Source organism: Manis pentadactyla, chromosome 15 (assembly GCF_030020395.1).
Source record: "Manis pentadactyla isolate mManPen7 chromosome 15, mManPen7.hap1, whole genome shotgun sequence".
In the NCBI taxonomy this organism is placed as follows: Eukaryota; Metazoa; Chordata; class Mammalia; order Pholidota; family Manidae; genus Manis; species Manis pentadactyla.
In genome coordinates this window covers 4,023,772-4,050,969 of record NC_080033.1, presented here as the reverse complement: position 1 = coordinate 4,050,969, position 27,198 = coordinate 4,023,772, and the positions used below count along the sequence as shown (strand labels likewise).

At 54.2% G+C, this 27,198-nt stretch overlaps 1 protein-coding gene and 1 long non-coding RNA gene across 5 annotated transcripts; one reads left to right on the top strand and one right to left on the bottom strand.

The window, feature by feature from the left end:
* Window positions 1–436: 436 nt before the first annotated feature.
* On the bottom strand, window positions 437–26,141 carry EXOC3L2 (exocyst complex component 3 like 2). 4 transcript variants are annotated; one of them, XM_057492920.1, is made up of 12 exons: window positions 26,049–26,141; window positions 21,940–22,474; window positions 18,742–19,375; window positions 16,834–16,945; window positions 15,766–15,867; window positions 15,585–15,685; window positions 15,263–15,373; window positions 13,930–14,065; window positions 11,241–11,363; window positions 10,620–10,775; window positions 9,694–9,815; window positions 437–1,019 (listed from the first exon to the last, which is right to left on the bottom strand). In XM_057492920.1, exons 2-12 carry the CDS (start codon window positions 22,460–22,462, stop codon window positions 938–940), a joined length of 2,202 nt encoding a protein of 733 aa, XP_057348903.1. In that variant the 5' UTR covers window positions 22,463–22,474; window positions 26,049–26,141; the 3' UTR covers window positions 437–937. The 4 variants fall into 4 exon arrangements, with proteins under 4 accessions (XP_057348903.1, XP_036741518.2, XP_057348902.1 ...); XM_036885623.2 differs by lacking the exon at window positions 437–1,019 and adding an exon at window positions 7,025–7,695 and having other exon boundaries at window positions 26,049–26,140; XM_057492919.1 differs by lacking the exon at window positions 437–1,019 and adding an exon at window positions 7,025–7,695 and having other exon boundaries at window positions 26,053–26,130.
* On the top strand, window positions 11,352–14,051 carry LOC118912483 (uncharacterized). Its single transcript, XR_005024806.2, has 3 exons — window positions 11,352–11,603; window positions 12,881–13,038; window positions 13,936–14,051. It is a non-coding gene; the product is annotated as an uncharacterized LOC118912483 (long non-coding RNA).
* Window positions 26,142–27,198: the final 1,057 nt, after the last annotated feature.

The following is a 27,198-nucleotide window of genomic DNA, read 5'->3' as shown; positions in this document are numbered from 1 at the left end:
TACCTACCACTTCAGCATTTTATTAAAAATAATAATAATAATAATAATAATAATAAGGGAGAAATGTGGGATTGACATATAAATCAAGTATAAAAATCAAATGAATATTCATATCTGACCTGATTGTTTATAGTTCATAATGCATGAGCAAAACCGAAAGTTTCTGTGATGACTGCCCTTGTACTGTTCACCATGTAACTTATTCACTATGTAAGAATTTGTTCTCCATGTAAGAACTTGTTCGTTATGCTTCAGGAGATTGGAGACTGATGAGAATTAGGCTTGGGGTGGATTAATGATTGTGCATTGAGTCCCCTATACAGGATTTTATTGTTGTTAACAACCATTTGATCAATAAATATGAGAGATGCCCTCTCAAAAAAAATAAATAAATAAAAATAAGGGGCCTTAAAAAATGCAAAATCATAATATACATCAGCTTCGGGTCCAAAAATCATCACAGAATTTAAAAAAACTGAATTAGACTGATTTGGAAGCAAACTTGTAAAAGTTCTCCCAGAATAGAGAAAGAGAAAAAAATAAGATGATAAATGATAAGAGAGAAGATGGAGATATTGAAGGCAAAAAAATAATTTTATTTGATGATAATTGATGCCCCTGAAGAAGAGACTGAAATAAATGAGGTGTGAGTGGACAGGAGCAAAGAGTAGTATAAAGAGGTGGGAAAAGACTTTAACAACGAATCTCTAAGAAGTATTGATCTCCAGGTAAAGATACAAGAGTGAAGCCAGTTCTAGAATCAGTCTCTCCAAAACTGATGCCCATGTCGAAGATCCGAAGATGCTGAAGATTTCAATTTTAGCATAGCTCTCGATGGTTGGCCCACTTCATAGAGGCTGTCATTTAGGCAAATCCTGAGAAACTCATAAAGACTCCCAAATTTAAAAAGAAGTGGCGGTCATAGAATGCCACGGCTTTACCCTTCTGGAATGATGGAGTCTGAGGAGTAGGAAGTGTAACAGTGACAACTATAGAGAGACGAAGAGAAACTGTACAACCTAGAAGGAATTTCAGAATGATATGTTGCAGTGCTTTTGATGATTTAATAAAGTGAACTAAATCTTTAGAGAAAAAAGTGTATGTAGAAAAATAAAGGACTTAGTACTGATGTACAGCTGCCTGAACAACACGGGTTTGAACCTCACAGTTCCACACAGTGTACACAGATCTTTTTCAATAACTATATTGGAAAAACTTTGGGAGATTTGCGACACATTGAAGAAACATTTTCTTTTCTTACAGTACATAATATATATAACATAAAAATATGTGTTAAGTGACTTAATGTTATCTGTAAGGCTTCTTGTGAATAGTAGGCTAATACTAGTTGAGTTTTGGGGGAGGCGGAACTTACGTATGGATGTTCAACTGCATGAGAGTCAGCGTTCTTTACTCCTGCATTGTTGAAGGTTAACTATAATTTTGTAAAAGAAGAACAAAGTTGGAGAATTTACTCTTGCTGATTTTCAGGCTTACTAGGCAGTTACTGATCAGGGTACTGTGTTGGTGTAGATCAGTGAGATGGAATAGAAAATCCAGAAATAGATCCACACATATATAATGAGCTGATTTTCTACAAAGGTAACAGTGTAATCCAGTCTGATACTTACATCAGAGAAGATTCACTTGAACTCCTACCTCACACCGTGCACAAATATTAACTAAGGATGGATCTTAGACCTAAATTTAAAAGGAAAAACTGGAAAAGTCTAGATGAAACCATAGGAAAACATTTGCATGTTTAAGAGAGGCAAAGATTTCTTAGGACGCAAAAAGCATTAATCCTAAGAGGAAAAAAAATCAATAAATTGGATTTCATTAAGATTTCAAATTCTGTTCTTCAAAAGGCAACATCAGAAAAATTAAAAACCATGCAAAATACCGAAGCAATACATATATTTAACAAGGAATTTGTCTCCAGAATTTATGGAACTCAATAATTAATTAAAAGACAAGGCAACAAAAAAGAGTGAAAGCTTTGGACATTTAACAAAAGAAGGTATATGAACAGTCAATAAGTTCATAAAAAGATGTTTCACATTTTTAAACATCAGGAAAATTCTGAATAATAGTACAATGAAATGCTACTACACACTTACTCGAGCAGCTAAAATTAAAAAGACTGACAATATCAAGTGCTGGAGAGGATGTAGAACAATACCTGCCAAGCACCAAACTGGAAATAATCCACATGTCCCTCAACAGCAGAATGCATAAATAAGGGCAAGTTTCTACCAAGGAATCCCATAGAATAATGAGAATGAGAAAACTACTGCTTTGCACAACATGGATGAATCTCATACAATGTTGAGTGAATCTAATATAATGTTGAATGAACATATATAATATTGAATGAAAGAAGACAGAAACTGGAGTCATTGGAATGTGTGGTTCTAATTATATGAAGTTCAAAAACTGACAAAAGTAATCAATAGTGTTGGAATCAAGGCAGTGGTGATCTTTTGGGGGGCGCTCAAGGGAGGGGGACTGGAAAAGTATCTTGACCTGTGTTGATTACAGAGGTGTGTTCTCTCTGAAAATTCATGGAACTTCACTTAATGATCTGTGTGCCTTTCTGTGTGTTTACTACACTTTTATAAAGAGTTTTAAGGAGTCCAAAGGGAATAGATAATGAATTAGAAAGTAGTAATCTTCTTTCTCCCTCTAATCTTATTTCCCAGAGATGCTCATAGATATAAATTGGGCAGTGTTCTTTATCTAGCATTATAAATACATTTACCAAGATGTATCCCCTGTCCTGCTCTTTGCATTTTTCATGGAACAGTGTATCTTGGAAGGTGTTGCATATCAGAACAGGAAGAGATGCCTCCAGTCTTTTATCAGCTGCTGTGCATTCCGTTTCTGGCTAGGCCAGACCCAGTTTAACCAATCGCCTATTGACTGTTTTCCATCTTTGCTGCTTAGAACAGTGTAACAGTGACTACCGTCCTTCAAGTGTCAGTTTTGCACCTGCAGATCACAAAAGAATGCATTCCTAAAAGTGGAGTTCTGTGTCTAAGGATATGAGCATTTTAAATTTCCCTTTGAAAACTGCTCCAAGTATAACCAAATGCATTAGGCAAGACAAAAGAAAATGTGGGGGATATATGGGCTCCATTTTCCTCCTCAGGGTGTCTGGGATATTCTGAACTGCAGGATGATGTCTGTAGTCCAGGTCAGACCTCAATCTCAGCACAGATGTCTCCTCCTCCAGGAAGTCCTCCCTGACTCTCAGACAGGGACCCCCAGACCTCTGAGTTGCCTAACTCTTGCCCTGACCAGTCTGGATGATAGACAAGGCTCTCCCACTGGATTGTCAGGGCCAATGCTATTGAGGTCCCCAGTGTCCCCAGCACCACCTGCACAAGTTTGTGCTTAGAGGATGAACTTGGGTGGATTGGCGGAATTAATCAATTGTTAATTTATTACTATATTTTTATAGTAATATAATTTATGATAATTAATTAATTTATAGTTTAAAAATAATTAATTAACTTATAGGAATAGAGAGAATGGAGACTCAGAGGGGACCCAAGTCAGGGAGACAGGACTCAGCCACTAGGAGCCCAGAGGGGGTCAGGGAAGCTCAGACAGGAGAAGGCAGACTTCAGAAATGGGAGGGGAGCTTCCAGGAGGGCACAAGGTCTCAAGAAGAGAGCCTGAGACTCCAGGGCATGGCACCTGGGGAGAGCTGTGGAGACGCAGAGTAGGGGCTGGGCTTGGAGAGAGGCACTGAGGCCCGGCCAGGGGTAGGGGCCTTCTGATGGGGTGCAGGTTGCAGGAGGCCTGGGGCTGGGCTGTGCAGCAGGCTGGGAGCCTGCTAAGTCCCCTCCCTTTCCCCCTCTCTGCAGCCCCAGGCCTGTCTCCTCAAACTCAGCCAGCTGCTTGGATCTGGATGGCTGGTGAAGGGCCCTGGGGTTTTGCTGGGCAGGTACTGGCCTCCCTTGGCCTCCCCCTCCACACCTCTGGGGGTCGCTTCCGCACTGTTCAGGCGCTTTGATGGGGCTGCCCAAGGCAGAGGGCTCAATGGAAAATTACCTGCCTGGGTCAGCAGTTCATGAGGAAAGCACTGGGCCACGCAAGAGGGTCCTGGAGGGGAGGGGGCGGGAAGCCCCAGGGTGGGGTGGCTCCTGACCCACGGCACCTCTCCTTCCCAGAATTTCCGGCCCAGGTGCCTCTTTGGTCCTGGAGAAGTTCACATTTTGATGAAGTTGGATTATCCGGGCCCAGTGGGCAGAGGGCAAGGTCACCTGGAGGACCCACTCCACCCTTTCTCTCACCCTGGACCGCGACCGTGACCGCACGATAGCTTCTCCTCCCCACTGGCTGCATCTCTTTCCTCCCCAGTGATGGGGCTGCTGAGCCACTTGGCTGCAGGAGCAGAGTGACTGTGGCGATTTCATCCAGGCGCCAAGGACAGTAACACCATCCATGGCCCGGGGGTAATGGGGAGGCTGGCCTGGGACCAGCCAGCAAGGCATGGAGCACAGTTCAAGCACGTGGTTTGGCCTGGCACACAGCGGGGCCTGGTAGACAGTGGCCAAGAGCTCGTGGAGCCTGATTGGGGTTGAAATCCCAGCCACAGTCTCCAACATACTGTTCCCCTGCTAGTGCCCAATCTTTGGAGCCCACTTCCTGCCTGAAATCTCCCAAGCCCAGAGGACAGTGACATGAGATGCTGTGCATTTAGGACACACTTACACAGACCAGGTACCCAGCAAAGGGCTGCAACCCCACCCCATTCCCACAGCCAGAAAAGGCAGAGTTGGGATTGAAAGAATTCTGAGTCCAAACAGCTAACTTTTTCCAAGGACTTCCCATGGGCCAAGTCCTGTGCTGTGTGCCTCACATATGACCTCTTCACTGAGCCCTCTCAGTGAGCTGGCTCGGAAGAGTGGCTTCTGCCAGAGCACGGGGAGTGCAGAGAGGATCTTGCCCCTGGCACTTGGTGGTGACTTTGGCTGCATCCCTCCCTGTGTCTAGGCCTCTGTCTCCAAATCAGCGAGTTTGTTGAGAAGGGTCACTGAGTGACTCCTCAGGAGCACAGACTTGGCATGTAGTAGGCACTAACTCAATGCAGCTGTTAGCACCCTTTGCCCATTTTACAAAAGTGGAAATGGAGGCTCACAGTAAGGTCAGAGTTTCTCAAAGAAAAAAAACATTTGCCATCTAGAAAAAAAATGGGGTACCGTATGCCTAATACCTAAAAAGCAGAAACAACCTAAACAGCCATCAGCTGATACATGGGTAATAAAATGTGGTATCTCCACACAATGAAATATTATTTGACAATAAAAAGAAATGACATACTGACACAGCTACAACATGGATGAACCTTGAAAATATGCCAAGTGAAAGAAGCCAGACACAGAGGACACATATTTATTCACAATACCAAGACCTGGAAACAGCCCAAATGTCGATTGACAGATGAGTGGATAAAGAAAATGTGGTATATCCATACAGTGGAATATTAGTCAGCCTTAAAAAAGAAGGCAATTCTACCATGCATGACAATATGGACCTGGACACATTATGCTAAGTGAAATAAGCCAGAAGGACAAAGTCTGTGTGATTCCACTTACATGAACTAAATACTCAAACTCGTAGAAACAGAGAATAGAATGGAGGTTCCAGGGGAGGGGGAGGGGTAGACATGTAGTTGTTTAATGGACATAGTTACAGTTGCACACAAGGAGTAAGTTTCAGAGATCTGCTGCACAGCATCATGCCTATAGTTAGCAGTTCTGCTCGGTGCACTTAAAAATGCATTAAGAGGGTAGATCTCATGTTAAGTGAAGCCTCACTACACACACACACACACACACACCCCACATATTCAATGATCCCACTTATACAAAATGTCCAGAATAGGCAAATCTGCAGAGACAAAAAGTAGATGAGTGGCCAGCAGGGCCTAGGGGGGATACAGGGCTTGGGGGTGATGGCTAAGGGGTACAGGGCTTCTTTTGGGGCTGATGAAAACATTCTGAAGTTGACTATGGGGATGGGCGCACAAGCCTGTGAAGATCACAGAGGGCCATGGAAACACACACTTCAAATAGATGAATTGTCCGGTATGCGAATTATATTTCAATAAAGCTGTTTTTAAGTGGGGCACCGAAATCTGAAAAGAACACCGTTGAACTGCACCCTGGTGTTATCTCCTCCTTCCCTCGCTTGAATGTCAGTGACATTGAAAGCGACACGTGAGGAGGGTACATCCTCTGGACGCCTCACCATGTCCTAGGCAACGAGAGGTTAAGTAATTCCCCAGAAAGGAACAGGAACCACAGCCTAGAGAGGGTCAGCTTCCTGCGCAGGGTCATACAGCCCCAGGGCTCCAAGAATCCTGAGTCCCCCAGCTTATGAAATGGAATGTGCGTGAGGTTCCAACCGCAGTCCCAACATTGACCCCTGGCTGCCTCCTCCTTCCCACTTCTTGGGGGGAAAAAAACACACCAGGAAGCATCCATCATGGGCTGTCCAACCGGCCGGAGGGGCAGAGGTCAGCAGGGAGGTGACCTCGAGGTCTCCATGGGGACCAGGATCCGGCAGGGCTGGAGGTGAGAAGCTGGAATTTTTCCCATCCTGAGATTTTCCTGCGTCAACCCAGAAGGGCGCCCTGGATGCCACTGGCCGCGCCCCCAATCTCCTCCCTCTCCTGACACAGCTTCCCGGCTGACGATGGATGGGTAGGGTAAGGTGGGGGGGTACATGCCAAGGTACTGCCAGGCCCAGAAATGAAGGAGAGGCACTCTGGGATGGACGAAATGAAGAACCCTGGCTCAGGGTGGCCAAGGGTCTGTGATGGAGTCACAGCCTGGGAACTCCGTGTAAACAGGGCTGCCTGGCCGCTCCTGGCCCTGCAGGGCCTCCCTCAGCCTCCTCTGCCCTGCCCAAGAGTTGGACCCTAGCCCGGCCTTGGGTGTGTGAGAAGCCCTTGGCCCTGGGCCCTGCCCCCAGTCCTTCCTCCCCCACACACTGGGGACTCAGCCCTTCCTTGTGTTAAATAGAAACCTCTTTATTCTAAGTATCGTACATTCCTTAATACATTGGCTGGGGGCCAGACCTTGAGGTGAGGGAACAGGGGGGCCGGAGATATTTCTGTAGAGCTTTCCAAACGCCACCCACCACACACTGGGCTGGGGCACTGGTTCTGGGAATGAGCTCCGCGGCCTTGGCTTGGTCCTTGCTCCCTCTGGCCTCTGTTTCCCTTCTGTACAGGGAGTTTAGGGTGGCCAGGAAGACCTCTAAGGCTCTTTCCATCCCAGGGGTCTGTGGTCCCAGGCAGGGAGTCGGGAGGGGGCCGAACAGGAGGCCATTTGTCAGCAGCAAAGATGGGGGAACTGAGGAGGAGGGCTGGGGGAGCCTCAGCGTCGGGCCCGGGCCCGGGGCCGCGATGGGGACGGAGAGGAGGCCCGAGGCCGGGGCAGACAGGCCAAATGGGGCCTGGCAAGCCGGGAAAGGGGGAGGTGGCCCAGGAAGAGAGGAAGGCCCAGGCAGAAGGGCGGGCGGGGCACGGGGACGTCTGAAAAGAAGGTGCGGTCCCGAGGGGGCAACAGGGCTCCCCCCTCCGACAGCTCCAAGTCCCGGGCCACCGCCAAGATCTCCTGGCGGGCAGCTGTGTTGCGCAGGCCACGAACGTCGAGGAGAGCCGCCACATGCTTCCTCCTGGGGGTAGAGGAAGGGGCAGGTGCATGGGGTCCTCCCCTCCAGACACGCACCAGCCCACTGACGCTGTCCGTCCAGAACCTGCCTCAGCTTTGGATGCCCTCTGCTGCCTCCAGGCTGCCCCTCCATACCAGTCTCCCCAAATCCCTCCCCAACCACCAGCACCCCCAGGCCCTTCCTTCACTCCAGTGCCCCTCCAGATCCCCCTCTTGCACCAGGCTCCCCAGCGTCTCCCTTCACACCAGCCCACCCCCCAGGCTCCCTGCCAGACCCCTCCAGAACTTCACATCCAACCATTTCCAAAGCCTTCCACGCACCAGAGATTCCAGAACCCTCACCTCCAAACCCAGCACAGGAAGCTTCCTTTTAATCCTTGATTAAAACAACCTTCCATTTTCACCCCCAATTTATCTCAGAGAGCTTCTTGATTTCTATCCTGGTCCCTCACACCTGTTTATGCTCTGGAATCTACAGGAACCCTAAACTTCATGTGAGGCCGCCCCCAGCATCGCTCAGCTCCAGCCCAGAAGTGTTCACACATACGTCCTTCACCTCAGCCCAAGGCTGGCTCTGGAAGCTTCTCGGCCACAGCAGCTCCACAGCTCCCAACGAAAGCTCAACTCAGAAGCTCTCCACCTAGATCCCATGGCAGAACCTGCATCCCAACCATGCCCACAACTGGGCTCAACCAAAATTCTACTCCAGAACTAAAATTCACCCTGGAGACCCTCACTCCAACCAACAACTTTGTGCTTAACCCTGACTCTGTTCTGCAACCCTCACCCCTAAATCTCACACAGTGGAACCCCAAGGCTCCAAAACATTCACCCAAAATGTAGCCCAAGAGCCTTCCTGCTCAACCAAGCTCCAGAACACAGCCCCCAAGTCAGCCTCGGAAGCACTGCCCCCAGCCCAGCTTGACACTTTTCAAACTGAGCTTCATGCTCAAGTTCAGAAACCCCAATCCAGCAGGAATAGTGGGACACCTGCTCCCGTGGGACTCCAGGGCTTGTGCCTTCCCCAGAACACGGGTGCTGTCCATCCTGATTCGGTCCCAGAACTTCAACCTCAGTCCTGGATGCCAAGCCCTGATGATGCGTCACTCCCCAGCGTGGGATTGTGTCTCTCCCAGTACAGTGTGTCTGCAGGAAGAGCGCCGCCAGATATTGCTGCCACCATCCGGCGTCTACAGGGGGCGGTGTGGTGCGGTGATCAGGTGCACCAGCTTTAGAGCGAGCCTGCTGCCTGGGTCCTCCAAGTCCCAGCTTTGCCACTTGCTAGCTGTGACTTGTGGGGGAAGCGGCTTGGTCTTTCCCTGCCTCAAATGACGCTAGGCACTTAGAACAACGCTGCCTTTACTTGTATATTTTCTACAATAACTTTCATTACAGGTCTTACTATAATAAAGAGGGGGTGCGTAAGATGCTTTCTTGGGTCTGACATAAGGACTCACTAAGCAAGAACTGGAATTGTTAATGCTTGTCACTATTGATGATGATGATGAATTGAATCTCCCAACAATCCTATGAAAATAATACTTTTCAACCCCATGGAACCGATGAGGAAAATGAGGCTCAGAGAGGGCCGTACATCAAGGAAAAGGTCCGCTAGATGTGAACGGCGCCTGCCGCTGTCCAGTGCGTGTGCGCCTGTGAGCCCGTGCGTGTCCCCGGGTCCCCCGCGGCTCCCCTGCTGGGCCGGCCCTTCCTGCCGCCCGGCGGCCTCGTGCCCCCCTGCCCTGGGCTTCCTGTGACCGCCTGTTTGTTTGCGAGCCTTGGTGGCGGTGGCGTTAGCGGCGGCGGCGGCAGGAGAAGGAGGGAAATAGTATTAATAATGTCCTGGTTCCAGCAGGAAACGGCCGTCAGACACGCTCGCCGCCTCCCTCCCTCTCCCAAGAGGCAGGAAACGCAGGGACGGACGCCAAGACCCGCCGGAGACCTCGGCCTGGCGGCGGCGGGCAAAAAGAAGCCAGGTGGGCGTGGGGGTGGGGGCTCTCACCTGATGTCAGGGTAGTCCCGCACCAGCACCCCCACCTCCACCTGGATGCTGGGCGTGTCTTCCAGCTGCAGAACTTCGGCCAAATGGGGCACCACGGCGTCCAGCCAGGAGGCCTGGGACTCCTGCGGGAGAAGACCGGGCTCACCCTGGCCCCAGTGCCCCCTCCTCGAACACACACCCTCCCCAGGCCCGGCCCCTCGGCTTTCTCAGCTGTAAAACCGGGCAGAGGACAGACTTTGGTCAGAGGTTATCTGGAACCTTTAGAAATCTGAAGAAAAATCCATAATATGATCTACTCCCAGTTTTTGCAGATAATTTTGGGCTTGGACACACCCCTCAAAACCTAGTCCAAGTTTGTAAAATGTTACCATTCAGGAAAACTGGGTAACTGTGCTGGGGATCTCTCTGTACTCTCAAAACATTTTCAAAGGAAAAAAGAAAAACAACATTCAAGAACCGGAGACTAGAAACTCCTGGAATAGCGGCTGAGAGAGGCCCTTCCGGTCCCGCTGATTACTGCTGAGTGCGAATGAGTCGGCGATTTTAAATTCTTGGATTTGAGAAGCCCGAGGTTCTGCTTTTCTGTTGCATTCAGCTTCTGTCTGTGCTCATCCTAAGAGCTCGTTAGCTAGTTACGCAGTGTTACCTCTGTGCCAGGTAAGGTCCTATGCACTTACCAGGGCAGAGGATCTAATCCCCACCCCCGGGCCTTCGGACAGGACGCTCCGCACGTGCGCCCGGAGGCGAGCTCGCACCGTGGGAACGCCGCTGCTTACGCGCAGAGGGCGAGGGTCAAAGCGTTACTCTTGGCGCTAAGTTGGGTGAGGGTCTTATTCTAAGCCCCACCCCCAGCTATTGGGTCCGGGGATTCTCGGGGGCCGAGGTTTTCCGTGGTTTCGGAGCCCCCGCCCCCGGGCCGCACTGACCAGCCGCCTGAACAGCCTCTGGAGCTGCGCCGCGTCCTCCCGGAGCCTCCCCGCCATGCGGCTGCGGGTCCGCGCCGAGCGGCAGCGCAGGCGCCCGCGGAGCAGGGGCCGCACGTACTCGACCAGCGCCCGCCGGTGCAGCTCGGCCACCAGCGCCTGCGGGAGACGCGAGGAGGCGTGAGCCGGCGGGACCCTCTCTCCCGCTCCCCACCCACCCGAGCCCATTCTGGGCATCCAACGCGAACCCCTCCCCTGCCCACGCCCAGCTGCCCTCGCGAGTCCCGCTGTTGACCCCTGTCCCGCCAGATGATCCCCTCCTCGGTGCCCTAATTAGCCCGCAGACACCCCCTACAGGTCCCAAAGGTACCCCATCCCAGCCCTTTCCCCATTCTCGGGAGCTCCACCCGCACAAGCCCTAGTATCGCTCTGCACCCCAGTACCCACAGAAACGCTTCCCCGCAGACCCAAGCGAGAGCCACCTACCCACCTGGAGAGAGGAGCTCTTGGCCTTGAGGGGCTTTCCCTAAGCTGGGCGCTCCTGTCCACCTCCACCCCAGCCCGCCCCCGCCCCGCCCCGCCCCCACTCCCACTTCCAGCTGACCCCCTCCGCCCAGCACACACCTGGTAAGGTTCATCCTGCATCCTGCGCAGGGCCAGGGCCTGAGCACCCAGCGTGCCCACGATGCCGTCCAGGGCCTCTGGGCTGTTCAGCCACTTTCTACGCATCAGCTTGTTGAAGTGGGGCTGGGTGGGACAGAGTGGGGTGGCTCGTAGCCCTTCTCCCTCCCACTCTCCCCCTTCACTGCCCAACTCAACCGTTGCTGAAACCCTGCTCCCCCAACTGAACCAAGGCTGGGCAGCACTGGGACCCTGGAGTTTAGGAAGCCCTTCAGGGATGCCTGAGTCAGCACAGAGGTCTGGGAGGGCTTCCTGGAGGAGGGAACACCAGAGCTGAGGCCTGGATAGATGGTCATCATTTGCCAGGTGAACAGTGGTGGAGGGAAGGGCTCAGTCAGAGGGAAAATCAGTGTGAAGAAGGTCCGAATTTCAGATGGGCTTGCCCATTAAAGGATTGGAAAGAAGGCCAGTGTGGCTGGCAAGACCACTTATATAACTCACAGGGCCAAGTCCAAAATGAATTAAAGATAATTCAGGAATTATTAAGAGCTTCAAGACAGCAAGAGAAGCACATTAAACCAAGCAGCCTCCTGGGGAGTAGAGAGATGGGGACAGTTGGGTGGGTGGTGCACACAGGGCCCCAGGGGCTGTGAGAAGCCCCAGCTTCCCCCTGAGGGCACTGGGGAGCCATGGAAGATTCTGAACAGGAGAGGGAGAGGTTCAGGCTTGTGACATATCACTGGGAGGGGCAAGACTGCAGTGGAAGTCGTAGAGGGAGGTTGGAGATGGGGAAAGTGGGGAGGAAGGGGAGGAGGGGAAAGCAGAATCCAGGTGGTAGATTCATAGGGTGTAATGAGTGACTACTTGGCAGGGGGAGGAGAGAGGCTGATCCAGGAGGTGGGATGGGCAGTGAGTGTGTCCCTCGGGGAGACCCTGCCCTCCGGGGAGACAGCAGAAGTGTGATGTGACAAGGGACATCTAGGGCTGGTGCCCATGGGGTCTGAAGCAGTTCCTTATCCCCCTGGGCCCCATCACCTGCTTCCTGCTTGCACATCAACAGTGGCCCAGTTTTCTGACCCTCCAAAAATGGGGCCTGCGAGCTTTTGTTGCAAAGCAGGTGTGAATTCAATGAGCTCAGGCTGGGTATGTCGCTGCAGCTGAGAAGTCTGTACATTTATGAAGATAACAGCCAGCGCCTGCAGGCCGGCACCCACGCTAAGCATTATGGCCACAGTCTCATTGCTTGCACACAACCACAGGGCAGCCAACATTTCTGTGCCTGTGTTCCAGTTGAGCAGAGGCCCCGTAGAGCATAAGCAACTTTCAACTTGGAAGTGGTGCAGCTGGGCCTGGAACAAAGACTGTACCCCCTTCCTAGCAGCCCCAGACTCCCCCACTCTTGTTCACTTTCATCCACACACTTGTCCGTTTCGTCACTCAACAAACACTCTATGAGCTCTTCGTGGCCCAGCCCTGAGTGGGGATACATTGAGAACAACTGGGGGACACAGCACAGAATGAGACAAAGAAAACTGAGTACTTTATACTCATAAGCGGGTTGGGGGACTTGGCATACAGATGTGATATTGGTGATGTAAAGGAATTGTTGTTTAAAAAGGATTCCATATCTTTTGATGATACAGGACAAAATGTTGATGGATGATGATAGGATGTCAGGGATCAGCTTTAACGGAATCCAGCAGGCCGGAGAAGTGCAGAAAGATCACACAGACTGGCGTAGGGTTGGTCCTTGCTGGGGCTGGTCCCCAAGAAGTCATTCGGTCATTCTGCCTACTTTTGTGTATGTTGGAAATTTTCCATAATAAAAAGTTATTTTGGGAACTTCCCAACAAATCCCTGCTCTTGTGAAGCTAACGTTCCAGTGGGAAGACACAGGTTGGAAAGAAGGCAAAGGACATTGCCTGACAGAGGCAGTGAGTGCTCCAGAGACAAAGGCAGAAGGGAGTGGGAAGGAGTTTCAGGGGCTTTGGTTTCAAATAGGACAGTGAGGGAAGGCCTGGCTGCAAAGGTGATATCTGAGTCAGACTAGACAGAGGTGAGAGAGGGAGCTAGGTGGCTACCAGAGGGAAGAGCAGGTGCAAAGGCCCTGAGACTGGTATGCATGTGTCTGTCAGATTAAGGAGCAGCAAGGGGGCTGGAGTGGAGGAGAGAAAGTGCTAGGAGATGAGATCAGAGAGGGAAGGGTCAGATCATCCAGGGTCTCAGGGGCCATGCCAAGGACTTCAGCTTTTGCTCTGAGTGAGCTGGGAGCCATGAAGGGTTCTGAACAGAAGATGGAAGTGATCTGATGTACATCATGGACTGTGCATGCATTACAGCCAGGGACACATACACCTCTCAGTCTCATTCCCACCACCCTCCCCACATACTCTCACCCACCCCTGAACAGAGACCCTTCCAGGCATGCCCAGGAGCCCAGACACTGGGAATGGGGTTCTGGGGTCTAGGAGAGGCTGGACAGGGATTTGGGATACCTCAGTGGGAGGGGCCTCTCTTGCTGATGGCTCTCTGTCCTCCCCTTGACCATATCCTCCTACCTCTTCCTTCCTGCACCCCCCACTCACCCTCAAGTAGACCAGACATGGCCAAACACTGAGTCGTGGGATAAAAGGAACTGCGGGATGGGGGCACTCACCTGTCCTGGCCCCACCCCAGCTCCTGCCTCACTCACCTGCAGCTCCTGGAACAGCAGGTCGGCCAGGACACGGTGGCAGAGCCGGGTCACGCGGTCCAGAGCGCTGGCCGCTGCTTCTCGTGCCGGCTCACTTTCCGGGGGCCCCACCCGGGCCAAGCGTTCTGCCAGAGCCCTGTGGGGATCAGTGGAGCCAAAAGTTAAGGACCCCCCAAAATTCAGCCCAGCTGCCTGGACCTGTCTCCCTCCTTAAATGGCCTCTTTGTGGGGCACAGGGGTGACAGGTCGGATGGGGAGCTGGGGAAAGACAGGGGCTCCGGGGAGGATCTGGAGCCTGCGGAATAGCCGAGGATGTCTGGGAGGCTGGGGGCTGGGGGGGCTCTGTGGAATGTGATTCTGAATATCTATAATTTTCAAATTCTACCCTTCTCATTTTCTGTCATTGTAAGTCAATGACCCTCCATCACTGAAAACAGTAACCAGGTCCAAGGACCAAATTTGACACTTTCTGCCCAACTCCCAGCAGGCCCGCTTCTGGGATTGTGTCCCTCAGAGTGCCCACAATTGTGGGAGATGACAGATGTGCCAGGTTTTTCTCTGCAAAACGGTGGGGCCAGCTGTCCGTCCAGTGGGGACAGATTAAAGAAATGATGGTCTATCAAACAGTGGAATACAGTTCAGGTATTACAGAGGAATGTGGGAACTCTTCATGTACTAACAGAAATATCTCCAAACTGTTAAGGGAAAAGGGGCAGAGTGCATTCAGTATTCCACCATTTGTGGGTTTTTTTTTAAAGGAAAAAGAATAACTGCATGCACATAGTTAAATACATTTCCTTCTGCATGTATGAATTATGCATGTACATGTATATGTATGTAGTATGCATACACATGTATACACTGACTTATGCAGATTTATTGGTAAATGTAACAAATATCCCTACAAAGATAGGAAGACATGAGCCATAGCCAGCAATGGTGGGGTTTGGGGTGGGAATGAGGCTTTTCCCAGTATGCCAGATTGTATCTTGAATTTTGAACCATGTGCATGCTTACCAATTTTTAAATGCTCTAAAAATAAGTTAATAAAAAAGGGAAATAAAAGAGAAAGGGCAAAAAAGTGTAATTCTTAGAGTGTTTCAGGCTGGCTGTGAAGTTCCTAGCATTCCAACACGCCAGTGTCCTGACGACACTCTAATTCTAGTGCTCTGTGATGCTAAGCTTCTTTCCAGGATGCCCAGGTTTGATGCCTCTAAGGCCCAGGTACATGCCCCCCTGGGCCAGCTCTGTGATCCCCACCCTGGATCTTGGCACCCGGTTTAGGTTGTCACTGGGACTGATCTTCTCCCCCCAACACCGTTGGCCCTCTCACCTCAGGGGGGGCCCACAATTGACCAGGGAGATGGTCTTGCTGATATAGGTGTCAGGAAGCAGCTCCCGGACTCCTGGATTCTCGTGGAATCGCTCCACGCGCTGCTGGAAGCTGGTAGGAAGAGAAAAGGAGGGCAGCGTGACAGATGGAGCACGGCTGGATAGGGGTCCATGCGGGGCACTCAGCCCAGCAAAGCCGGCGTCCCCGCTGAGGCGCTGGGCACCCTCCCTTCATCCCCTTTCATCTCTCCTCTCCCCGTTAGATCCGGGCGGATCCTGGTGCCCCCACGCCGACCTGCAGCCCTGCCCTCAGCTCTCCGTACCTCTGCAGGAATTCTGCCAGGCCCCCCAGGCAGCAGTGAGCCATCCGCTCCCCGAACTCCTGGCTGATGCGTGGCGCTCGCTCTGTGTGCTCTTCCAGCAGCTGCACGGTCCAGATGACAGGAGATGAGGTCCCACTTTCTCACCACAGGGGGCTCCCTTTCCTCCTCCCCCCCTCCTTACCTCGCACACATCTTGCGCCAGGCTGCTGGGTGCGTCCTCTGCGCTCCCCCAGTGCTCCTCATCCTCCTGTAGCACTCGGAGCAGGGCTGCTCGCGTCTGAGCCTGCAGCCGAGAGGTCGGGGGAGAGACAGCAGTCGGGGGCTGCCTGGGAGCCTCTCCCTCTCTTTCCCCCACTCCAATCCCCGCCCCTCAGTCCCAGGCAGGTTTGGATTCTACTTGTGAGCTCGTCAAGGTCATGCTAGGAAGGGAAGTTGGACCAGAAAACCTCATCAGCCACTTCCATTCTTAAATCTACCACTTGGACCTTGAGATTAAGAGTCTATGGTTTTAAGCTTCCTCCATCTAATAGCCAGTGTAAGGGTCTTTTCTCTCATTCTTTCATTATCTGATGGTCCTAAGACTCTGCTCCCAGGTTCTACAAAATAGTTCTTACAAGATTGTCCAATTCTGTGATTCAAGAGTTCCAAGGGTCTGGAATTCTAAGGTTTACATATCTCTGATTTCCTGGTTCAGGGTGTCCTTCGGTGAGCCTGAGAGTCTAGACATGTTCCATTCTCAGATTCTAGGCTCCCAAGCTGCAAAGATTCTGATTTCTGTGGCTGAAGCATGACTGTCATTCAGGCGGCAAATAGCCCCAAGGCCACGCTGGGTGTTCATAGCTGGGGCCATTCTGCTCAGCTATGCCTGTGCCTCGCCAGTTACTGACCATGTTTACTATTAGCCCTGCTTATATGCACAGATGCTTTGATGCCCTCCTTCTATCTTTGTTTTTGTGAGCTGAGGTCCTGTGACTGACTCTCTCCTGCCCTAAGATTTGAAATGTCTCAATGTATTGAACCTTTGCTGAGTGTCTCTGTGCTCAGCTGGGTGTTTGCAATAGAACTGGACATAGGACAGGAGTGGTATGGCTTACTTTGCTGTATCTTTTGGGCAGAGCTCAGAAATCCCCAAAGGGAGATGGTAATAGTGAAAGGGGGTTGAGGAGAGGCCCCTAGGCCCAGTGTAACCCCTCTGTGCCTGCAGTGTCTCCTGCTCCCTCCCAAATCTCCATTGCCAAGTCTTGGGTACCTTAACGTCTGTGACACATTCATCCTCCAAGCCGCGCAGGGTGCCAGGGGACAGGAGGGGTCCTAGATCCCCTTTCTCCAGGGCAACCAGGTCCACCAGCCCTAGGACTTCTCTGGGGTTTTGAGGAAGAGACAAGAAGGTGTGTGAGAGGTGGGGCTGGGCCCTTGAGCCCCTACCCACCCCAATTCCTCACAACCAGAGTGTTCCTGACCCTGGGCCACTCCCTTCCTCTCTTGGGGCCAGCTTTGCTCATCCCTCAGAGGAAGTCTCTGGAATTGTTGCTTCCCTGGCTCCAGCTCTCTGAGTCAGCTCCCTGATGGATGGTGTCCGGGCAGGACTTGCAGGGTTCAAGTCCCAGCTTGATAATCTGGCCTGCAAGGCCTCATCCGTGATTGGCTTCCTCAGTCAGAAGCTCCCTTCCCACCTCCACTCCCAGTCCCTACCCCCTCACTTGGCCTTGGGGGCCTCCCCGGTCCAGCCCTCACTCCCCACTTCTGTACTCCTGCAGGCCCTGGCCTGTGTGATACCATCACTCCCTCCCCGCCACTGCCCCCCCAACACACACCAGGCTTTTCCTCCTGGCATCTTCTCAGCCAGAAGCACCATCTCCCTACAAATAGGAATTAAGTCATGTCCCACCATTCCAGGAAGCGGTCCAGACTCTCTATCCTGCCTCCATCTCGCACGGATGGTGTGAGAGTGCCATTAACATGTATTCCCAAAGAGGATCCAGGGGGTGGATGTTGGTAGCTTTTGCCTTCCCACTGTCCTAGTGATGTCATCCTGATTTTGTTTGAGGAACCACCGCCCCCTTAACCTTCCAATGTGTGACTTGGGTGTGGCCAGCTCCACAGCGCCTGGCCTGGAGTGAATACATGACCCAGTCATGGCTAATCACCACATTCCACCCCGGGCCACAAGAATGGGTATGATTTAGGATCCAAAAACATGGCCGTGATAAGATTCTAAGACTGGAAACATCAGTGGTGTTAAGGATTGTACAATTCAGGGCCCCAACAGTGCTACAGTCCCTAAAACTGGAAGGATCAACAGCACCAAGGTTCTAGGATCCAAAAAGGGGCTGAGGTCAGGGTTTAGGATTTGCAGGCTCCTTGGTGCTCAGGCTCTAGGGCTGTGCCAGTGCAAAAATGCAAGATTGGAGTCAACAGGGCTAATGCCCGAGGATCTACAGACATTGCAGGGCAAGGGTTCAGGAATTCTACGGGTCAGCTGTGCCAAGATGGGTACTAAGGTTCTAGCATTAAAGAATCAATGGTGCTAAGGTTCTAGGACTGAATGGGGTCCACACCACTGAACTTCCAGGACTGGATCGGTCGATGGTGCTGAGATTTTAGAACGGGAAGGGCTGATGGTGCTAATAGGTTCGAAGTCTGAAAGGGTGGGAATATTAAGGTTCCAAGTCTGGAAGGGTCAATGGTGCTAAGGCTGTAGGACTGGAGTGGTGAACAGTGACCTTTCTAAGACTCGAAAGGTCAATAGTGCTAAGATTTTAGGAGTGCAAGTGTCCACGATGCAAAGGTTCTCAGTCTGGAAGGATCAGTGGTGCTACGATCCTAGGACGAGAAGTGTGGACAGTGCTGAGATCTGAGGGTGTCAGCCTGACGGGTGGGAAGGTCCTGGTACTGGACGGGTCCACAGTGCTAAAGCTCTACGACTGGAAGGGGCTAGGATTTTGCAACTGGAAGGAATGGTGTTGCTGATGTCCCAGCATGACAGGGAGGAGAGCGCTACGATTCTAGGACTGTGAATGTCCCCAGTGCTGAGGACTGGACGGGCCAGGTGTATTAAGGCGCTAGGAGGGAAGAGCTAGCTGGCCGTTCCCAGGTCTTCTGGAGCTGGGGACGGCGGGAGGTGCTCCGCGCCTTGGGCCGGCCGGGCCCAACTCACCTGGGGTACACCTGGTTGTGCCAGTGCAGCAGCGCGTAGCGGTCGGCCAGCGGCAGCCTCCGGCGGGCGGCGGCCCCGAGCCACTCGGCCAGCGCGCCGTGGTAGCCGCGCAGGTAGACAGCGAAGGCGCCCAGGCCGGCGGGGTAGGCGGGCGCCAGGCGGCCCCGCACCACGCCCATGTCCTCCAGCAGCCGCGCCCTCAGCGCCTCCAGCTGCGCCGCCAGGCCCCCGGGCGCCCCGGGCGCCGCCGCCTCCAGGCGCTCCCGCGCCGCGCGCGCCACCGCCTCGGCCCAGCGGGCGCGCAGCCTGCGGGCGGCCCCTGGCCCCCGGCGCCCGTCCGCCGCCTCCTCCTGCACCAGCACCTGGCCCAGCTGCGCCACGGCGCCCGCCCCGGCGCCCGCGCCCGGCCCGGGGCCGGCCAGGGTCTCGCGCACCAGGGCCCACAGCTCGCGCTGCAGGGCCTCGTACAGCAGCGCCACGTCCCGCGCCCGGCGGCCCCCGCCCGCGCCCTCGGCTTTGGGCGGCCCGGGCGTGCCGTCCCCCGACGACGCCAGCTCCTCGGCCTCCAGTTCCAAGATGTGCTCGTCGGCTCGCGCGAGCTCGCGCTGCTGGATCAAGCTCAGGATCTCCAGCACTGGGGGGGCAGAGCGGGAGGTCAGGTGGGGGGGGAACCGGGTGGGCGGGGGCGGGGGCATGGGAAGGGGAAGGGGCTTAGGGGCAGACCGAAGAGTCGGGGACGGCTCGGGAGAAGGGGTTCAGATGAGGGATGTGGGGGGCAGGGTGAGGGAGGCGGAGGAGGAAGTTGGGGCTGGGGCGGGAGGAGGGAGAGGAGGTCAGGGCGGTCAAGGCGGGAGGCTGAGGCACGTGGAGAGAAGAGGAAGACGGGGCGGGAGGGGGTCAGGGCTTGGGACGGGAGGGTGAGCAGAGGGCCGGGGAGGGGGCCGGGAGAGGGTTAGGGGAGGAGGAGGGGCCTGGGAATGGGAGAGAGTGTGGATGTGGGGAGTAGGTCAGGACATTAGAGGGGGTCAAGAGAGGAGGAGGCTGGGGGAGGCCAGGGTAAGGGGAGGGTGAGGGGCTGAGGAAGAAGGGAGAGAGTGAGGGCTGGGGAAAGGGGGGCAGAGGGTATCGGGGGCGGGCTGCGCCCTGTGGAGACATCAGGGGAGTTGAGGGGCGAGGACAGAAAAAGGGATCAGAGAAGGGAGGGCTGCGGGACGCCAGGTAAGGGGGGGTGCAGAGGAGCCCCGATGAGGGGGCAGGGTCGGGGCCGGCTTGTGGGGAGGGGACAGCAAGACCAGAGGTCGGGTCTTTCGGAGGCAAAGCAGCTGGGGGGCGACCTGGCACCCTTGAGTTCAGACTCCTCAAAGAAGGGGCGGGGGGGGGGTGGCGGGAGGCCTCTGAGTGAAAGCAAAGGGAGGGTCCTGGCAGCCCAGGGCGGCCCAGGGTTACCCCGACACCTCCACCCCCTCCACTTCCTCCCTGGCAGAGAAACTATTTCCTGGCCAGGGCTATTTCTGCCCATCCGTTTCCAGAAGGCGGGAGCTCCAGTCACCCCCTCCTCACCTCCCAGCCGTGCCCTCCCAGTCCCCTGGGAGCCAGGGCTGAAACAGCCTGTGGCCAGGACTTGGAGGGCACAGGAGGACGCCGAGGAGGCGCAGCCAGAGGGCGAGGGGCCGGGAGGGCCGGGGCTGGGGTTGGATGAGTGTGGGGGTTGGGACTGGGCTGGGGACCTGGATGGAGCTCCGGGGATGGGACTGGAGATGAGGATGGGGATAAAGGTGGGGAGGCGGAGGGCACTAGGATGAGGATGAGGTTGGGGTTGAAGTGTGCAGAGGGGATGGGAAAGGAATTGAGAGTGACACCGGGGCTGGGGAAGGAGGGGGCTGGAGATGTGAGTGGAGGGGAGGTCAGGTGCAAGCTGAGAGTGGGAGGGAGGCAGAGGTGGACGGGGTCAGTAATGCGGATGGAGACGGAGGTGGGGAGTGGGGTTTAGGACTAGACCTCGGGACAGGGTGGACATGGGATTGAGAATGGAGGGAGAGGCTGCCTTTGAGGATGAGGTTGAAGATGGGGCTGAATGAGGAGGAGGGAGGAGGGCGTGAGACCGAGGAGGGAAAAGGGCTGAAGTTGTTCATGGGGATGGGGGACGGGTTGGGGATGGACAGGACCAGCCTGGGCTGGGACTGGACCAGTTGGTGGGAATGGTGCTGGGCACAGAGATGGAGTAAAGATGGCGTCTGGAGGACGGGATCAGCTGGGACGAGCGTGCGCTGTGTCTCCAGGTGGAGATGACTGCTAGGGCTATGGGAAACCAAAGAGGCACTGAGGAAGACACTGGGGTCTGGGCGGTATAGGGGTTCAGGATACAGAAGGACGGTGTTGTGAGTTGAATTGTGTCCCACCTGAGACGAGAGACGTGTAAGGCCCCCAGTACCTCAGAATGGGACCTTATTTGGAGATGGGGTTCTTTACAGAAGTCTGTCAAGTTAAAATGAAGTTACAAGGCAGTGACTGTAATGGGGTATGTGAGGGGGACTTGATAATCGGGGGGGGGTCTAGTAACCATAATGTTCAAGTAATTGTACATTCATGATATCAAAATTAAAAAATTATTAAAAAATGAGGTCACAAGGCAGGTTGTAACCCAGTATAACTGCTGACCTTACAAAGGGGGAGCCTGGACACCAAGACAGACACGCACAGAGGAAGATGATGCGAAGGCCCAGAGATGTGAGGGCAGAGCCAGGGCAGGGGGTGAGTCTGACCCTGAAGTCTGGACAGGAGGAGCTCAGGCAGGTATGGAGCTGAAGGTGGAGGCTGGGGGGGTGTCTTAGGATGGAAGGAGTTAGGGCTGGGGCTCAGGGTGGGGTGGAGAGGGAGAAGAGGTTGGCGATGGAGAAGGAGGGGAGGCCAGGGTCAGGGTGGGGCTGGAAGTGTGGGTGGCGAGGGGTGTGGGGTCAGCTTCCTTTGCATTCAAGGGGAGGGAAGGGAAGAGACTGGAGCACAGCTGGTGATGAACTTGTCCGAGGGACTTGGGCTGAGGTTGAGGGTGGCAGGTGGGGAGAGGGCCAGGCTGGGGACAGGAGAGGAGGTGGGGTGAGGCTGCAGGCAGGCAGTGGGAAGTTGGAGCTGCGAATGGAGGTGGGGGCACAGGTGGAGATCCTGGCACCCTCCCAGGTCCCACCCAGGGCTCCCACTCACCTGACAAGGGCTCCCTTGCCTTGGGGGGCTCAGGGACCTTGGGCGGGGGCTCGGGAGCTGCCTCGCCTGCAGGCACCACCCTTTCAGCCAGCGACACCCTCCGGGGCTTGGGCCCTCGCCCCAGTTTCAGGAAAGCCAGTCTCCGGGCTGCCTCCCCAGCCGCCTCCTCGTCACCCTGGGCTCGGGTCCCCTGAAGCCTGGCCAGGAGGCCAAAATCTGCTGAGCTCCTGCGTATCCCTGGCATGAGCATGCGGCCCAGGAAAGAGCGGGGCGGCCCGTCCCCGGGGCTGCCCGCCCGCCGGCCAGGAGTCCAGCCCAGCCGGAAGGGGGACAGGCCTGCCAGCTTCTCCAGGGTGGCCCGGCGGCGGCAAGATGTCCCATTGGGCAGGGTCCCAAGCTCCCCAACCTCCTCTTCTTCCAGCCCTGGAACTTCCTCAAAGGGGTTCCGAGAGGACCTCAGCGGCAGGGTCTGCACCCGGGGCATCTTAGCGTCTGCCATCCCTAGACTCTTCAGGATGGGCATTTTGACAGGCACCTGGGGAAAAAATAATGGACTGTCAGTGATATTGGTGACAGTGCATCTGTGTACCCAGCACTTTGGTGCGTGCATGCTGGGCACCAGTCTGGGCACTTCAGAATCTCTTGAATCTGCACAATCCCAATGAAGACTATTATTAAGCCCATTTTGCAGATGAGGAAACTGAGGCTCAGAAGAGCGCAGGTGCTGGTCTAAGGCCCCACAGTGATTTAGGGATAAAGCCAGCATTCACCTCCAGGCCTGTCTGATTCTGAAGCCTGGGTCCTTTCCCCTGGGTGTGGCTTTCCGACCCTTTCCCAGCCTTATGCCTGCCCTGGAGGGTTTGTCATCTCTGCCAGCCCTCCTACTCCATGAAGACACAGGCTCAGAGACGGGAAGCATCTTTCCCAAGGTGGCACAGCCAGCAGAGGGCAAAGACAGCATGGGGACCAAGGCCCCAGTGTCTACTCAGACATCTGGGTCACACCCCTGGGGACCTGCCCCCTCTCTCCTGTCCAGCCAGTACCTTTGTCACCTCAACCCAGCTCTGTTCATTTTATCAGCACAAACTTACTGGGAAATGACCTCAACGAGGAGGTTAGGGGTTGCCCGGGCTGGCGCACAGGGGCTGGAGAGTGACCTCTTAATGGAAACAGTGTTTTCCTTTAGGAGAATGAAAATGTTCTGAAACTAGATAGTAGCAATTGTTGACAATGTGGCGAATGGACTAGAAGCCACTGAATCAAACACTGCAAAATGGTTAATACGGTGAACTTGATGCTATATATTTTACCACAACAAAAACAAAAGATTTACTAGGTATTTGCTGGCCTGCCTCTGTGCACTGGGGCACTGGGGACACAGCAGAGGCCAAGATGACCCAGTCCCTGCTTTCATGAGGCTCACAGCCTTCCAAGTCCTACTCGTCCCATCTCCCACGTCCCTCGTGTCCTCCCTGTCCACGGCCTCTGCTCCAGCCCCAGCCCTCTCCCGCTTCCCTGCTGCCTCCGCCCTGATCTCCAGCCTCTAGTGTTGGCCTCTTCAGTCCACTTTTGAGGACCTTGTTAAAGCACAAACTTTCTCTTAACCATCCATGGCCCCCCAGGGCCCTTGGGACAAGATTCAGTCCCTTTACCCGCCAGCTATGCACCTCATCAGGGCTTTCTCACAGTCTCCTCCCTACTCAAGGCTCTTCTGGGCTTCAGCATCTGCTGACCCTCCACGGGGAAGCCTAGTCTCCATGCTCCAGTCATGCTTTAGGACCCAACCCCAATGCCCCCTCCTGGGATGCCCAGTTGAGTCAGGTGCACGCTCCTCCCAGGACTCCCCCTTCCCGTGCCCTGCCCACTCTGCGCCGGCACTGTCTGGGGATGGGTCTGGGTCGCCACTGGACTGTGAGCTGTCTTGGTCACCACTGTGTCCTCAGCTCCCGGGGCAGGCACTCAGGGAATGAATGGGTGCCAAACAGGAAATGGAGGAAGGAGGCAAGGACTTCATTCCTGGTGGGGGAGGAGGAATGATGAGTCAAGCTAGAGAGGTCAACCAGAAGCAGCCCCTGCAGGGCCTTGGATGCCCCGCCGGGGGCCCTGGGCTTTCTCCCGGGGGCACTGGACAGCCACGGAAGGGTGCTTTTCAAAATGATGAAATAGTCCAAACATTCAGAGAAGTAGAGAGAACAAACTTAACAACCACCCACTGTGCCTACAATCCTAACTGCTCTAATCAAACATTCAATTCATTCTCTTTGGTTTGGAGCTTTTAAGAATCAAGCGCACAAAAGCACTAAAACCCCCTTAGCCGACCCTGAGCAGGCTCCCTCTCGCCCTCTCCCAGCGCAGCCCATCTAGAACTTGCGGTCCATCCATCCAAGCCGACTTTTACTCTGTGCCTATACAGACTTGCCTCCAAAAATAATATATTGTTTTACATTGTTTCTAACTCTATAAATGCTATGGCACTATGTTTTTTGTGGGACATAAACATTACATGGGAGATTTTTCCATGCCTGTCTCTGTGGCTCTAGTTGATTTATTTTAAGTGCTGCCTACTATTCCACTGTGTAACTGACAAAGTTGTGTAAAGTGTCAACCGTTCACATGCTCTCCTATGACTGGTTGTTTTGAACTGGGACAGGTTCTAAGCATGTGGGGGCAGAAAGGAGCGGATTCTGGGCAGGTGGGTGTGGGTGCATGGGAGCTTGGGGGGAGGCTGACGCTGCAGGTGCCCTGAGTTGGCTGGGCCACAGGCAAGATGCTCTTCTTTCCTGGTGGGGAGCCTCCTTCCTCCCTGACTTCAGCTTCTAGACCTTAGCTGTCATTTCTCAAGCCTCTGGTTCCTGGAAACATCTTCCAACTTCTCAGTCTCCATGGTCCCCTATCCCCCAGGGAGGCAGTCACCATGGCAACCCTTGCCTGGAGCCCCCCCGTGGCTCCAGCCCCACTCCCCCATACACATGCACACACCGTTCACCCACTGATTTCTGTCTTTCATCTTCCAAACTGGCTTCCATGTGCCTCAACCCCCAAATGGCTCCATCATCCCCCAGAACTGGTTCTAGCATCCCACCTCGAAAGAGGGGGCTCCAATTTCCCTCCCACTTAAGTCAACATTGCCCCAACTACATGTGACATTCTGTCAGTGGCTCCCACATCAACCCCCAAACTGGAATCCATGCTGCAAAACCATATCCGACACCCTCAGACCTGGCTGCAGCATTTTCCCAAAACTGATCCCGGCATTTTCCCTCTTCCTGGCTCTGCAAACTGGCTCCTATATCCCGCCCCCTCATCTGCCTTCCAGTGCCCAGCCCCTGACTCACTTCCGAGACAACCCTCAAGCCCCCAGCCTCCCAGCTCCCGCAGGATGTCTTGGCCGCCAGAGCTTCCCTTTTGGGGCCCCTCCTCCTCTTCCTCGATGCCAGCCTTTCCCCAAAGCCCCAAACCCTCTCCACAGGCACAGGCGGGCCCAACCTGTTTGCAGAAGTCATCGCCTCCAGTCACAGCGTTAGAGAACTGCCTTGCAAATTGCATGCCCAAGCCCGACACCAGCCAACACAACCGCAGTCCAGACCTTGCTCCCCAACAGTCCTGTCACCAGCCTTGCCTATTTCAAGCTCGTCCACATCTTCACTCCCAACCCCGTTCCCATTCCTGTCTCCTGCTCCATCTCTGTCGCAACCCTCGTCCCCTCTCCCATCTCCAAGACCCCTTCTCTGGGAGATAGAACAAAGCACTCACCCCTATTTAGCCTCAGTCTCCCCACCTGAACTCAAAGGGCATCAGCCCCAAGGCCCGTCTCTGCCGCTTCATCTCTCTCCTCCTTCGGTGAATCCAAACTCTCCACGCCCTCTCCCTCGCAGTCTCTCTGGATCCCCAAGAGTCCCCAAGTCTTCCCTGTCCCCTCATCCTGCCCCCATCCCCTCCTACCCTTTGGCTGGCACCCTCCCAAGTCAGGCCCTAGATTCCCCCTCTGCTGCAGCCACTCCAGGCTGCAGGGCACAGGTTCTCAGAACTCTTGTCCAGCCCAGATTCAGAGGGCCCCTGGGGGTAGAGGGTAGGGGGTCGTGTGAACCCTGCCCCCTCCTCCAGCACACTCACCTCCTCCGTAGTGCCTTGTCCCTCTGTCCCTGCGCTGGCGTGTCCTGAGGCTACTTCAGCCAGGACTGTGGAAAGCTTGGGTCTTGAGGGGGGTAGAGGAGGTCAATTTCCTGTCAGGAAACCCCTCCCTCTCGGGGCCAGGGGCGGGAAGGATTTGTTATCTGTCTGCCCTTTTAGGCCAGGCTGCGGTTGGTCTGGGAATGGTCTGGGAAGGACGGGCCACAGTCCGGCCCCCACCCTCACCCACACCCCTGGGCGGAATCAGCCCCCCCTGCCGGCTCTTCACGCCTCCCAAGTGACAACACCATCCTGGGCACCCTAGGAGACACCTCATACTGGATGTGTGCCCAGAGCTCTCTCCTGGGTTCCCTGATACGGGGTGAAGACATTGAGGAAGGTTCTGCTGGGCCCAGAGGCTGGGATGAGAGGCCTAAGGGGGTGACACCCAGCATGGCCCTGGAAGTGTGGTTCTCTTTACCTGAAAGCCCCTGTCCTCAGGTCTCTCCATGGTCCCTTCTTTCGGTAGTTATCCTGATCTCAGCTCCAGTGTCCCTTCTTGAAGGGGTACCCTGGCCAGCCACAGCATTAGGCCCCCTGCACCCTTCCCGCCCCCCAGGCACATGGCTCTGATTGGTCAATCCCTTTGTAGTACCTTCTAGAATCTCAAGGGATTGGATTCCTCTCTCTCCCTTGCAGAGTCTCTGACACTCCCACTTGGATATAAACTCAAAGCACATTTTGCTTACCTTTTTCATCTTCACATCCCTAGAAGTGTGCCTGGCACATAGTCAGAGCTCAATAAAGAGTTGTTAACTAATGCATGAATGTCGATAGATCAAAACTAAGCACTGGAAGTCGCAGACAGAGATGGGTGCAGTTGGGACTGGGAATGGGTTGGTATTGGTAAGGTTAGATGCAAGATTAGGGGTATTTTTTAGGCTCTGCGTTAGGTTAAGGAGGCTTCTCGGGGGCTCAGGCACAGCATCCCAGGCCCTGGGATGCGTGGTCACTTGCTTAGGCAAAGTTGGGGTTGAATTGGGGTTAGGGCCAGCACTAGGGTCAGGGACTGGGCTCAGGGTGGACTCCAGAGACATGATGGCTGGGAGAAATGGGTCAGAGGTTCAGATTCCAAGGTCTGAAGGCCTC